At 35.9% G+C, this 14594-nt stretch overlaps 1 protein-coding gene across 1 annotated transcript in view; it reads left to right on the forward strand.

The window, feature by feature from the left end:
- LOC148947628 (uncharacterized) overlaps positions 1 to 14594 on the forward strand; it is a 200651-nt gene that overhangs the window by 91893 nt on the left and 94164 nt on the right. The window contains exons 9-11 of the mRNA XM_089095962.1: positions 2192 to 2584; positions 4353 to 4550; positions 11344 to 11480. Coding sequence (XP_088952088.1) covers positions 2192 to 2584; positions 4353 to 4550; positions 11344 to 11480 — 728 coding nt within the window. The remainder of the gene's footprint in view (positions 1 to 2191; positions 2585 to 4352; positions 4551 to 11343; positions 11481 to 14594) is intronic.

Here is a 14594-nt window from a genome sequence, read left to right on the forward strand (position 1 = left end):
TTTGTGTGTTCGTTATTCATGATTCTCATCCAAAGTCTTGTATGGTTGAAGGATTCATTGGACATATGTTGTTCCTAGGGGATACTCCCTGTACCCCTTCTTTCCATAGGCAGTTAACCCCATGAATCTGATCTTTTACTTCAGGCTAAACATATTTATGTAGTAATAGGAGGGCTATCAGAATGTCATTATCGATATTGTAGGCTTAGTCAAAATATATTCTTCAAAATGGACAGGATCGTTTTATATCTGAAGGGCATGTCAGGAAAACTTGGGACTCAACCGAGTCTGTTGATTTTGAATTAAAATCAAGTAGTTGCGGGCAGGTTAGGTTTTTCTCTTTTTCGGTTAGGCTCTTTTTCTAAAATTATACATATTTTCTAATATACTGTTATCCAAATTTTCTTGTTCACTATTACCAAGGGTTGCTCTTTCATACATTTTATTATGAACTTTTTTATATTATGCTCGATCTCAGTGTCTTTTTCTTGATCCTAGCTAATCGTATAAGTTACACCCAAAGAGTATGGGTAACTTACAGGAGTGGGAACTGGCGCTATTCTTAATAAAAACCTCAACGCCATCTAGGGTTTGACGACACTTGGCATTTTTGTCAGCATAATAATAAGAATAATGAAGTTAATTTGTTTAGTTGGTAACATTAGTGCAGTAATAAGTGTTTGATGTCAGTTCCTGACAGAAAAACGATTAGAAAGCTTGAAAAAATGTCAAGTGTTGTCAAATTCTAGATGGCACTGATGATTTTTTTGCCGACAATAGTGTGACCTTCCACTCTTATAAGTTACTTATATTCTTTGGGTACACTTTTAATCAAGGTACATGTTTACTTTATTATATTAAAAGAAGCAGTTCTTTCCCTTTTTTATTTTTCTTAATTTTTTTTTTTTGTTGGATCTTGGCCGGTAAATCTTACCAGATCTTTACCGCCGTTGTTGCAATTTTTTCTCTCTGTTTCTCTTTTTTATTCTGTAACGAGAGAAAAGTGGGGAAAAAAAGAAAGGAACCAAGAGAAGAAAAAAAAATTAGATTTTCGCTTGATAAATATTTCTGCCCGAATGTTTTTAACTTAGCTAATAGAGCCTCATAAACAGAATTTTCAACGCTTATTTTTGAAAACCTTGATTAGGGTTCTATTGTTGTTTTTTTTTTCCATAATGGCATGACCAGGAGATAAATTCCCAAACTAAATTTTCCTTGAATTTCAAATGAAAGGAATCTTTAAAAATAATAAAAAAAGCTTTAAATCTTTATCTTTTAAAAAATCTTTTACTTTCAAATATAAAAAAATCTTTAATTTGTAGTTTTATAGAGCCTTTTCCTTGTCAATATCTAACGATCCTTTGGAGTTATTAATGCAAATGGTATGCTTTAAACCTTACGTATTGTGCTATGATCCATAAGTAGGAACCATCTTTTGCCAATATGGGATGATCCAGTTGGATTTTGGCAATCTATACCTTATAGAGAATATCAAAAGAACTGAATCATAGGAGATATTTTCATAAACATTGACACCATATTGATGCCTAAACATCCACCACGGTACTATTTTATTTTGGCTTTAAATATCATCCGTTAAATCTGTAGTGTGTTTTTTTATATTATATGAGATAGCTGTTAGCTTAACATAAATCGTAAGGAACTCGAACAGATTGAAGAGGTGTGAATCTTCCTTAATGAAAACTCTACCATAAAATTCACCATGTCTGATAAATTTATAGCGGAATTTGTAAATTCCAAGCAAACAAAAACATATTTTTAAGATGAAAGTAAAGAGCGGCATTAAAACTTAAAACAAACGAAAATTATTTGGTATATGAAGAGGGCTGCCCCCTTCTATAGTCCCGCTCTTTACGCGACTATTTGACTTTTTGTCCAAATATTAAAATAAATAAATTCATTAATGTTTTCAGCATAGCATTGTGAAATATTATTTTAAATACGTGACTATTTGACGTTTTGTCCAAATATTAAAATAAATAAATTCATTAATGTTTTCAGCATAGCATTGTGAAATATTATCTTAAAGAGCAGGAGGGTTGTTGAAAAGGCCCAAGAACTGAACTCTGAACAAGATGCTCATCTTTCTGTGAGCCTAGATCATGTTCCATGACTTCCATTTTTTTTTAACTCTAACTCTGTTTTTGATCTTCTATTTACTCTTTTCAAGTTGCTATTCCACCCTACCCAAGTTTCGTTGAATGGTACAATAAGGGCCAGCTACGGCCCCCAAGTGATAAATATCATTATATGGACATTGGTGATGGGGAATATTGTTTAGAAATTTCCCCTATAGAGCTGGAAGATGACGGTGAATGGCGTTGTGACATAGCTACTGGAGGAGGATTATCATCTTCATCTTGTATTGTGACTTTATCTGTGCCAAAAAATTATAGAAAACCAAGGTTTTTGGAAAAGTTAAAAGCAGTGTTGACAGATGAAGGTTTAGTTTCGTTCGAGTGTCGTGTTGTTGGGTTTCCTACCCCGCAGCTTCGATGGTACAAAGATGGAAAGGAATTAAAGCCTGGTGACGTGTATCAGTTGAGTGGAACGAATTCCCTGGGTAATTAAATGTTTTAATAATTTATAGTAGCTATCGTGTCAGAGATGCAATGGAAAATCTTCGTTATAACGCTCGTTTGTTTGTTTATCAATCGTACTTGTAAATATTAAAATTTAATTAAACTTGTTTTTCTTCCCTCTAAGCACCTTACCCTGCATTGAATATGACAGATTGAAAAAAATAATAGTACAGAAGTCCATATTCTTATCCAGGGATGTTTTAATACATGATTTAACAATTTGTTAATGATAGCAGCTAAATTAAGCTCTAAAAGCTCTCTTTGACTTTCATTATTGCGACTATATGTAATGATTGTAAATTAGGTAAACTATTAGGATTATGGAAGAAACCATTTTCGTAAAGTAAGGATCAGTATAAAAGTAAAAGGCTTTATTATTACGTTATTATTTTATAAAGTAATAATAAGTTTATATAATATATTATTAATATTTTATTATTAATAAGTAATAAGTTTATTATTTTATAAAGTTAAAAGACTTTTATTATTCGAAGCAAACATTGTTTGTCACCTTTGAACAAACTTATCGAACTAATAATCGAATTAATTTCATCGGATTAATCATTTCATCGAATTAATCGGACAGGCACTCTAATTTCGTGGATACTTAGTTTTAAGCAAACGGGACGACTCAGCAGTTATTTTGAGAAAACTTAGCTAGTATCGTGCAAAAAGACAGGTGCTTAACCTCCCCCCTCCTAGTTATGGAGTTCTAGTCACGTATGTAAATGTCACTTAAATTGATTGCAAGATATTTTACTTTGTCCTTTTTTGGTTATGAGCGTTGTTCGAAAGTTTTGCCCCTTCGGTCTTAAGTATGACTTTGGACAGGCTTCATTCCCTCATAAGCTCATATTTTCTAAGTACAGTTCCTCATGAAGAATGCTTGCTCGTCAACATTCTACATTCTAAATTTCATATTTGTTAGATTTATGTCATGTTTTTTTTTCTTTTCTTTCTTTTTTATTTTTGTTATCTTTTTTCGTAAAAGAAATTAGATCCTTGTCGGAAATGTTTAATCGGAAAAGAGACTAATCAATGTATGCTGTGCCACATTTTAGCTGTTTAATTTTAGCTGTGCCACAGCTAAAAAAGCTGTGGCACAGCATGTCAAGAAGCACGTAATCCGGAAAATTTGTTTCCGGAAATAAATATCCGGAAAATAGTTTTCGGAAAATATGTGTCTCTTTTGTTTGCTTTGAATATTTCACTTTTATTGGCTACAATTTCACCCTCTGCCCGGCCCTGTGGTAACCACAGTAAATTTGTGACAACATTGCAGAGGTGTGAAAGGAAAAAAAACTTTTGAGCTAATGTGAGTCTAGCTTATGAAATTGGACATTCAAAAATCAGAGAGTAAAGTTCAAGTTTTTGACTTTTTTTAGTAGGACACTGGAATCAGAAGGAAAAACTCCTGATCTTATATTAAAAACTACTTAAAAGTAATGTAAAAAAAATAATGCTTAGGTTTCTTACAAATTTTGTATTCCATTTTAAGGTCCTACCGAAAAAAAGCAGTGATTTAACCTGACCCGTAGGCTATCTCTGGTTACAAAGAGGAACATCAACTATCTTCCTTCCCAAGATCTTCCCAAGATCTCTAGAAAATTAAGAAAAGCTTAAAAGGCACAGCACCCAAGCTAAAAACCTGATCTCCCTCCCTTGTGAAAATATATATAAAAGTATTTACTGTTTACACCTAGTGTCTTTCGTAAAAAAGAAAAGATAAATGGGCTTAAATCTCAATAGGTAGTTACTCCTGCATCGCCAAGAACTGTATGGGGGAAGCTGAGAGTTCAGCTGAACTTACACTGAACGATATTCATAATCAACTGAACGAAGAGGAAAAGAGTCAACTAGAACAATTAAATAGACCTCCACAATTTGTTGTCAGCTTGAAATCCAGCGAGGCTAAAGTTGGTGACCCCTTTAGATTTTCTGTTCAAGGTAAGCTCCATTTTCAAAGGAAAGAAATCTCGGAATACCCGAAGTGGGCGCTATCACTCTCCAGTTACAACTTGCTATCGACGACTACTTATTGTTGCTAAAATTTTAAGTGACTCCTTGTAATTAGAAATACTTCATAGAGATGTACAATATTGGGATATATTGATACGGCTCAGTCTTTGTATACGCATCTGATGCATAAGACAATATTTCTTACTACGGCTGCTGTTTCAATTAAAAAATATATTTAGTTGCGATTCCTCACGTAAAATGATAATCTTACAAAAGGGATAAATTCTTACGCATACGAATAACGCTTTACTTGCACTATTTTTTTGATCGGATGGACTCCAGACAGACTAAGCTTTCCACAGATAGCCTGTATGCGTACCTAAAAAACAAATTTGGGGCATTTTTGGGGGCCGAATAGACATCGAAAAAGAATCATTAGGGAGGTTTGATTCTCTCTTATTTAAGGAACCGATTTCAAACAGTTCGTGGTAACGAACTGTAAGTAAGGAGCGAACCGGCTCAATGGTAACCGAAACTCTAGAAAACGGTATTTTGATACCAATAGATACATCAAAAGAATCAAATTTTAATTCTGATTTCAAATATATAAGTTTCATCAAGTTTAATCTTACCTATCAAAAGTTAGACGGCTGAGAAAATTTGGCTGATTTTCGAAAAAAGGAGAAAAGACCCCCTAAAAGTTATAGAACCTAGAAAATCACACCATCATATTCAGCGTATCAGAGAACCCTACTGTAGAGATTTCAAGCTCCTATTTACAAAAATGTGGAATTTTACATTTTTTGCCAGAAGAAAGATCACGGATGCGTGTTTATTTGTTTTTTTTTTTTTTTTTTTTTTTTTCCCCAGGGGTGATCGTATCGACCCAGTGGTCCTAGAATATCGTGGGAGGGCTCATTGGAACGGAAATTAAAAGTTCTAGTGCCCTTTTTAAGTAACCAAAATAAATGGAGGGCAACTAGGCCCCCTCCCACGCTCATTTTTTCCCAAAGTCACCCGATCAAAATTTTGATATAGCCATTTTGTTCATCATGGTCGAAAATATTATTACTATGTCTTTTAGGATAACTTAATCCCTCGAATCCCCCAGGGGAGGGCTGGAAGTTATGAACTTTACCCAATGTTAACATATAGTATTGGTTAATGGGAAGTATACAGACGTTTTCAGGGGGAATTTTTTCTGGTAGTGGGGGGGGGGGGCGGCGGCGGGGGTTATGTAGGAGGATCTTTCCACGAGAGAAGTTTTCATGGGGGAAGGGACATTGCTATGAAGGGGACGCCGGATTTTCCATCATCATTTAACAAAAAATCAGAAATTAAATATAAAAAACAAGTTTTTCAACTGAAAGTAAGGAGCAACATCAAAACTTAAAACAGACAGAAAAATATTAGCTAAATGACTGGGTTCACCTTCTAGTCAATGCCTTGTTCATTAAGCCAAAGATTTTTAAGTACTTTCATAAGAGCTATTTATTCTAATTAACGGCCTTTGTGATTAAGGGGACATTTTTAAAGAATTGGAACAGAATTTGAACTTTAGCTTAAAGAGTAAGGTATTGACTAGGGGGGAACCCCCTAATATACGTATTAAAAATACATGAATATAGAATTTTGTTACGTAAGTTAATTAGTAAGTTACGTATATTTATTACTAATAAAAACGTTAGTAAATAAAATTCAACAAGTTTCGAGAAAGCCTTTTAACCAAATAAAAGTAAAATTAATATGCAAATTTTTTTTTAATTATTCATGCACGGTGAGCCAAAATCAAAACCTGCATTAATTAAAAAACGTTCACAAATGAAATAAAAAAACCAAGTTTTTTTTAACTGAAAGTAAGGAACGACGTTAAAACTTAAAACGAAGAGAAATTATTCCGTATATGAAAGGGCCTGTCCCCTGCTCAACGCCTCACTCTTTACGCTAAGTTTGACTTTCTCAAAACTCAATTTTTTTAAACAACAAAATTTTTTTTTTAATTGCAAATTTTTTTAATTAACTTTAACGAAATTCACACCGTCAGATTCAGCTTATCAACGAACATTATTAAAGAAGCTTCAAACTCCTATCTGCAAAAATGTGGAATTTTGCGTTTTTAATTAACTTAACGAAAATTACACCATCGCATTCAGCTTATCAGAGAACCCTATTAAAGAAGTTTCACGCTCCTATCTGCAAAAAGGTGGAAATTTGCATTTTTTGCTCGAAGAAAGATCACGATGCGTGCCCTCCAAAAAATGGAGGGCAACTAGGCCCCCTCCCACCCTCATTTTTTCTCAAAGTCAGCCAATTAAAATTTTGAGATAGGCATTTTGTTCAGCATAGTCGAAAATCTAATAAATATGTCTTTTAGGATGACTTAATCCCCCACAGTTCCCAGGGGAAGGGCTGCAAGATATGGACTTTGTCCATTGCTTACATATTGTAATGGTTATTGGGAAATATACAGACATTTTCAGGAAGGATTTTTTTCTGGTGGGGGGGGGCTGGAGAAGGGGGTTACTCGGGAGAATCTTTCCGTGGAGGATGTTTCTTTGGGGTAAGGGATATTTCTATTAAGGGTGCGCCGGGTTTCCAAGCATTATTTAAAAAACGATCAGAAATTAAATAAAAAAAACAAGTTTTTTCAACTGAAGGGTAAGGAGCAACATTAAAACTCAAAACGAACAGAAATTGTTACGTATATGAGGGGAGTGAGTGTGGTAATTATCGAGGCATTAGTCTGGTCTCTGTAGGTAGCAAATTACTTAGTAATATGATACTTTTTAGACTGAGAGATGCCGTAGACAAAGTTTTAAGAGAAGAGCAGTGCGGTTTTAGAAAAGGTAGAGGATGTGTTGACCAAATCTTCACTCTTAGGTTAATAATTGAGAAGTGCCTAAGTTTTCAAACACCTATGGTCCTCAGTTTTATAGATTATGAGCAAGCGTTCGATTCTGTTGATAGAGGAGCTTTAGTAAAGGTTTTATCCTTGTATGGTATACCAGACAAATACATTAAAGTGATTAGTGCTATGTACAAGAATAACACTGCTGCGGTTAAGGTAGGAAATGAGGTTAGCAGCTGGTTTTGTATTAAATCAGGAGTTAAGCAGGATTGTGTTCTATCCCCCTTTATATGGATTATTTTGATGGACTTTGTTTTAAGGAGCACAGGAAAGGCAATGGGAAACCACGGAATCAAATGGGGAGGAAAAAGTCTCCTGGACTTGGATTATGCTGATGATTTAAGCATCCTAGATGAAAGTGTGAGCAAAATGAATGAAGTTTTAGAGGTTTTGCGAGTTCAGGGTGCTAGTATTGGTTTGAAAATTAATGTTAGGAAGACCAAGTCACTAAGGCTAGGAATAAGTGAAGATGAAAAGGTGACGTTGGGTAATGAAAAGATTGATCAGGTGGGAAGCTTCACTTACCTTGGTAGTATTATTAGTAAAGATGGTGGGAGCAGTGAAGATGTTAAAAATAGAATAGCAAAGGCTCGGGGTGTTTTTTCACAGTTAAAAAAAGTCTGGAAGAATAGGAAGATTAGTCTGCAAACCAAGATTAGAATCTTAGAAGCTACAGTGATGACAGTGGTCGAATATGGCTCTGAAGCAAGGACGCTCCGAAAAGCGGATGAAGATTTACTAGATGTTTTCCAGAGAAATTGCTTAAGGATTGTTCTGGGTACCCGGCTGACTGACCGTATTTCAAACAATTGGCTATATGAAAAATGTGGTTCAATACCGCTTTCTAGGTCTATAATGAAAGAAAGGTTGAGGTGGTTAGGGCATGTTGTTCGGATGAAGGATGACAGATTGCCGAAGATTGTTCTTTTCGGCCAACCATCTAGGGCTAAACGGAAAGCAGGTCGACCCCGTCTGGGTTGGGAGGACGACATAAAGAAAGATTTAAAGGAAATGGGAACTTCGTGGGCGGGTGTAAAAAGGGAGGCCTTGAATAGATTGGGGTGGAGGAGGAGCGTGCGTAGCTGTGTTGGCCTCAGGCGGCTTGGTGCTGCGATGAGTTGTTAGTAGTAGTTAGTAGTAATACTCATCAAAAGCTACGAGCCTGAGAAAATTTACCCGATTTTTTAAAGAGGGAGGATACATCCCCTGCAAGAGAACGAATTTTAATGAAAATCCCACCGTCAGATTCAGCGCATAAGAAAACCCTCTTATATAGGTTTCAAGCTCATATCTTCAAAAATCTGCAACTATATCTGCAACGTATTTTTCGCCACAAGAAAAATATACGAATATAGGAGTTCGTTGCGCAAGTTAATTTGTAAATTACGTCAGAACCAAATTTAGAGACAGCCATTTAGCAAAAGAAGAGTAAAATTTTTATGCAAAATCTGTTTACTTATTCAATTACGGTGGGCCAAAATAAAAGCTGCATTAACTAAAAAACGATCAGAAATTAAATAAAAAAAACAAGTTTTTTAAACTGAAAGTAAGGAGCGACATTAAAACTTAAAACGAACAGAAATTATTCCGTATATGAAAGGGGCTGTCCCTTCCTCAACGCCTTGCTCTTTACGCTAAAGTTTAACTCTGTCTCATAACTTTATTTTTTAAAACAATAAAAAACTTTAGCATAAAGAGCGAGGCGTTGAGGAGGGGACAGCCCCTTTCATATACGGAATAATTTCTGTTCGTTTTAAGTTTTAATGTCGCTCCTTACTTTCAGTTTAAAAAACTTGTTTTTTTTGTTTAACTTTTTATTTAAAGAAGCAAACACACATAGGTGAGCCATTTCTCTCTAAACATTGTTATCTAAACAGTGGGTGTGCTAACCACTTCCCCTCATATTTACGATAACCCTAGATATGGGATCAAAGACGAACATAAATTTATTTTGAAAATAAGTTTTTTTTTTCAAATGAAAGTGAAGAGCGGTATTAATATTATCCCATTTGTCTTAGCTTTAGTTCAAATGTATAGGTTTACTAGAGTAGTTATGAGAGTTGGTAGGCAAGTTTCAAGGGTAGTTAGAGGATATACAGGTGTTAAACAGGGTTGCACATTGTCTCCTAAATTATTCGCCCTGTTTATAGGGCGAATAAATTATTTGCCCTAAATTATTCGGCGTTTATGGAAAAGAAGGAGGCGCCGATGGTGAGTTTAGGTATTGTTTCCATTTGAATAATGTTGTTCGTAACAGATGACATTGTTTTGGTTGCTGATTCACGAAGGAACCTTCAGAATTTACTTGATATTTTAGAGGATCATTTGGATAGGAAAAAGTTAGAACCTAATGTGGATAAAACCGTTGTGTTAGTATTCCGTAAATGTGGTAGACTTGAGGAGGATGTTAAATTTAATTTTAAGGGTAGAGGGTTAGATTAGTGGAGGAATGGTCATATTTAGGAAATAAGTTTAAGGCGAAAGGAAATTTATTTAGTAGCCATATAGAAAGTAGGATCGAAAAAGGTAAGCTATAATGCAATATGGTATTAAGAAGTCTGCTTAGGGATATTAAAAAGATGGGTATGTGAAGGGAGACAGGCTAGAAACAGTACAATTAGGATATTATAAGAGGTGGCCAGGGATAAGTGAGAATACAGATTATTTAGTAGTTAGAGGTAATTCAGGTTTGTTTTCTTTAAGAATTCGTAGGCTAATTAACATGGTTAGGCTTTGGGAAAAAATTTTAGTGATGCCTAGGGTGCGGGTGATGAAGGCGGCTTATTTAGAAATGTTGAAGGGCAGCTCAGGTAGGGGGTGGTCGTAGCAAATTAAAAGTGTATCAGATCAGTAAGGACTAGGCCATATGTGGAGGGATGGTTGGGCTCAAGGATATGGGGGACCAAGTAAGTAGATTAGTTGAAAGGATTTTACAGGACCAAGAAATACAGGCGTGGCAGGCCCAGCGATCGCTTTCAAATTCACTGGGTCTTTATTGTCGGTCAAAGGAGATTTGAGGTGAAGTCTTATTTTTTAAGGTGGGTTTGAATAAAAATGAAATAAAGTTATTAACTGAAATGAGGGCTGATATTTTGACACTGGGCCAAAGAAGAAAGTTTATCGGGAGGGAAAGGTCAAAGGCCAAGGGTGCCGGCAGAAAATTTTCCAGGGGGTGGGCAGACACAAAAACAGCAGTCGTGGTTGGGTGAAAGTTTAGGCGGCTTAGGGCACCAAACTACGACTTTACCTCGAAAAGGATGAATTTGCAATCAATTTAAAATCTTGAGAAGCTAATTGATTTAAAAGTACCAATGACTATATTTTAGGCTTCCCAGCTGCAAAAGAAGTAATGCGACACGGTGGTAATGCTGGATTCAACCAAGTTAATTCGCTTTGTTTGTAATGAAATTAGGCTACGTTTGGTGATCTTTAATTGCGTATCAGCTATATTGAAGGGGGAGGGAGCCATTTCTTAGGTGGGGGTAGGGTAGATTCCTACAAAAGCCCATCTTAATGAACACACTGCTTACAGTTCATGAGGCTTCAGGTAAACATTGAAAGAGGAAGTTGGAGGAGGAATTAATTAGAACGTTTCTCTGTACAGCTAGTATGTTACATTCCCATATCTACCAGCACAGAGGTGGAAAAGTTTTCACTGGCTTTTATTATCCTCGTTTCTCTCTTTTTTACTGTGTTTTTTTTTTTTTTTTAGGGCATTCAGCGAAGAAACATTTTACTTAAAACATATTAGCCGTTCAGTATAATTATGGCTATGAATCGCAACGCTAATAGAGCTCCTTTTTCCTAACCGTTGATACTCCTTGTATCAACGGTACTTCCCGTCTTAAATCTTTTGATTTTTTTTTCTTACAGTTACGCCCGTATTAAATCCAACATTAACTTGGTTTCACGAAGAAGACGCCATTGAACCAGATGACAGATTCCATTTCTCTTCAGAAGACAAATGCATGTACTATTTAGATATTTCTCCGGTTGAAGTGGGCGACCAGGTAACTCTTTTTTTCTCCTTTATTTTACTAACAGGTCAATAAGCTTAAATGCTATGGTATTTTATTGGAATTTTTGTGTAAGTGGTTAATTTGAAAAGATTAAAATAATCTATGCGTAATTAAAATAACTTGCACTTAAGTGCTCATCAAGAACTTTTGAACTGATGACCCTCAGTAGAGATGACCTTAAAGCTCCCATCACTCACCCCTGCTGCCACCTACAACTTTTTTTACATAATTTATGTCTGTTTGTTGTCAGTGAGAATGGAAAAACAGGAATTTTGTCACATTTATGTCTGTTTCTATGGATGGTTATGTGTGTAGGTCAATTTATTTGAGGTTTTTCATGGATGTCAACAGTAATTTATGGATGTTCTTATGGTTTTTGTCAGTGAGAATGAAAAAACAGGAACTTTCTCACATTTATGTATGTTTTTATGGTTTTTGTCAGTAAGAATGAAAAACAGGAACTGTCTCACATTTATTTGATGTTTTTCATGGATGTCAACAGCAATTCATGTCTGTTTTATGGTTTTTGTCAGTGAGAATGAAAAAACAGGAACTTTCTCACTTTAATGGATGTCAACATCAATTTATGACCTAAATTTCCAAAGGTGTTGATGTTATTGATGTTGTAAGTTCTCGCTCTAAGCGAATGTCAAGGTCGATGTTGTTGTTGTTGTTGTAAGTGCACGCTCTCAGAGAATGTCCAGGTCAATGTTGTTGTTGTTGTAAGTGCACACTCTCAGAGACTGTTATGAGTTTACAGAAATTTGGAACACCTGTGCTGTCGACCTCAAGTCCCCTATCGTGAATCAATAATTCCCCTTAGAAACAACAAATTAATTCCCCTTTCTTGACAGATCAATCAACCAATGACATCATCTGTCAGACTTTAAAAATTTTCACCTAGAAACGATTCTCCAGGAATAGATCCAAGTCATTAATGTCTTTGCCTCGGAAACAACTCTACTGGTCGAACTCCAAAAGATATTAATAACCAAACGCCATGGAAACAATTATCCAAGAAACATCTTAGCGATGAATTGTTTTAGCGTGGGAATCAGGTTTCTTAGTAATTTGAAATGCGTCAGCGCAGAGATGCCAAAAACAAAAGGAACACGCTGAAATTACGTTTAGAGATTATTTGGGCGAAACCATTTTAGACAGGTTATGGAATTATTTCGGCGAAACAGTTAGAGACATTTTAAAAGATGATTTAAAAGATGATTTTAGAAGAGGATTTGAGGGTGAAACTCTATGGTCGTTATAATACACAAGTTCCATTTGAACAGTGTTGTGAGGTCCCCTACCACAACCCCAAAGAGTTCCGCTCCCCCCACCCCAACCCCGAAGAAAGCCACCGGTCCTCAAAGGTTCTCTGGATTCCCAAAGGGTCTCCGGCGCCCCAAAGGCTCCTGAGCCTCCATTTTAATACTTTTTTAAGGCTTTATTATATCTTTTCAGAACAAATTATTATTTTAGGGAATTATTTCGGCGAAACAGTTAGAGACATTTTAAAAGATGATTTTTGAAGAGATTTTAGAAGAGGATTTGAGGGTGAAAATCTGTGGTCGTTATAATACACAAGTTCTATTTGAACAGTGTCGTGGGGTCCTCTACCCCAACCCCAAAGGGGTTCCTATCCTCCCACCCCAACCCCCAAGGCAGCCCCCCGGCCACAATGGTCCCCCCAACCTCCCCAAGGACCACCCGGTCCACAAGGGTCCCACAGACACTCAAAGGCTCACCCCAAGCCCCGTCTTTCCTTGATGTGTGTTGTCTGAAACTTATGATTTGGGATATGTAAATTACTATTTCGGACTTTTCTGAGCTATATTTCTTAGTCTTTCGTTGGTATGTGTTGTCTGAAACCTATGATTTGGGATGGATGGATTGCAATTTTTGACTTTTCTGAGCTGGATTTCTGAGCCGTTCATAGGTATGTGCTGTCAGAAAATTATGATTTGGGATGTGTAGTTTGCAAGTTGGACTTTTTCAGAGCTATTCTTAGTCTCTCATAGGCATTTGTTGTCTGAAACTTCTAGTTTGGGATGAATAGTTTGTTATTTCAGGCTTTTCTGAGCTAAGGTTTCCTAGTATTTCGTAGGTTAATGTTGTCTGAAACTTATGATTTGGGATATGTAAATTACTATTTCGGGGTTTTCTAAGCTTGATTTCTTAGTCTTTCAGTGGTGTGTACTGTCTGAAACTTATGATTTAGGATAGATGGATTGCTATTTTTGAATTTTCTGAGCGAGATATCTTGGCCGTTCATAGGCGAGTGTTGTCTGAAACGTATGATTTGAGATTGTTAAATTGATCTTTTTGAATTTTATTAGCTAGGTTTCTTAGCCTTTCATATGTGTGTGCTGTCAGAAAATTATGATTTGGGATTTGTAGTTTGCTTTTTGGACTTTTCAGAGCTAGGATTCTTAGTCTCTCATAGGTGTTTGTTGTCTGAAGCCTATAGTTTGGGATGAGTAGTTTGCTATTTCAGGCTTTTCATAGTCAGATTTCTTAGTATTTCGCAGGTGTGTTTTGTCTGAAACCTATGATTTGGATTTTGTGGATTGTTATTTTTTGACTTTTCATAGACAGATTTCTTAGTCTTTCGTAGGTGTGTGTTGTCTGAAACCTATGATTTGGATTATGTGGATTGCTATTTTTTGACTTTTCTGAGCTGGATTTCATAGCCTTTCGTAGGGATATGTTCACTGAAACCTATGATTTGGGATGAGTGGTTTGCTTTTTGGACTTTTCAGAGCTAGATTTCTTAGCCGTTCATAGGTGAGTGTTGTCTGAAACCTATGATTTGGGGTGGTTAATTTGCTAATTTTGACTTTTCTGAGCTAGGTTTCATAGCTTTTCATAGGTATGTTTTGTCAGAAAATTACGATTTGGGAATGTTTAGTTTGCTATTTCAGGCTTTTCTGAGCTAAGGTTTCCTAGTATTTCGTAGGTGAATGTTGTCTGAAACCAATAGTTTGGGATGAGTAGTTTGCTATTTCAGGCTTTTATGAGCTAGGTTTCTTAGCCTTTCGTAGGTGTGTGTTGACTGAAACTTATGATTTGGGATATGTAATTTGCTATTTCCGACTTTTCCTAACCAGA

The sequence above is a fragment of the Artemia sp. Qi Xiang Cuo genome, chromosome 10 (genome assembly GCF_049724085.1).
Source record: "Artemia sp. Qi Xiang Cuo chromosome 10, ASM4972408v1, whole genome shotgun sequence".
Classification (NCBI taxonomy): domain Eukaryota; kingdom Metazoa; phylum Arthropoda; class Branchiopoda; order Anostraca; family Artemiidae; genus Artemia; species Artemia sp. Qi Xiang Cuo.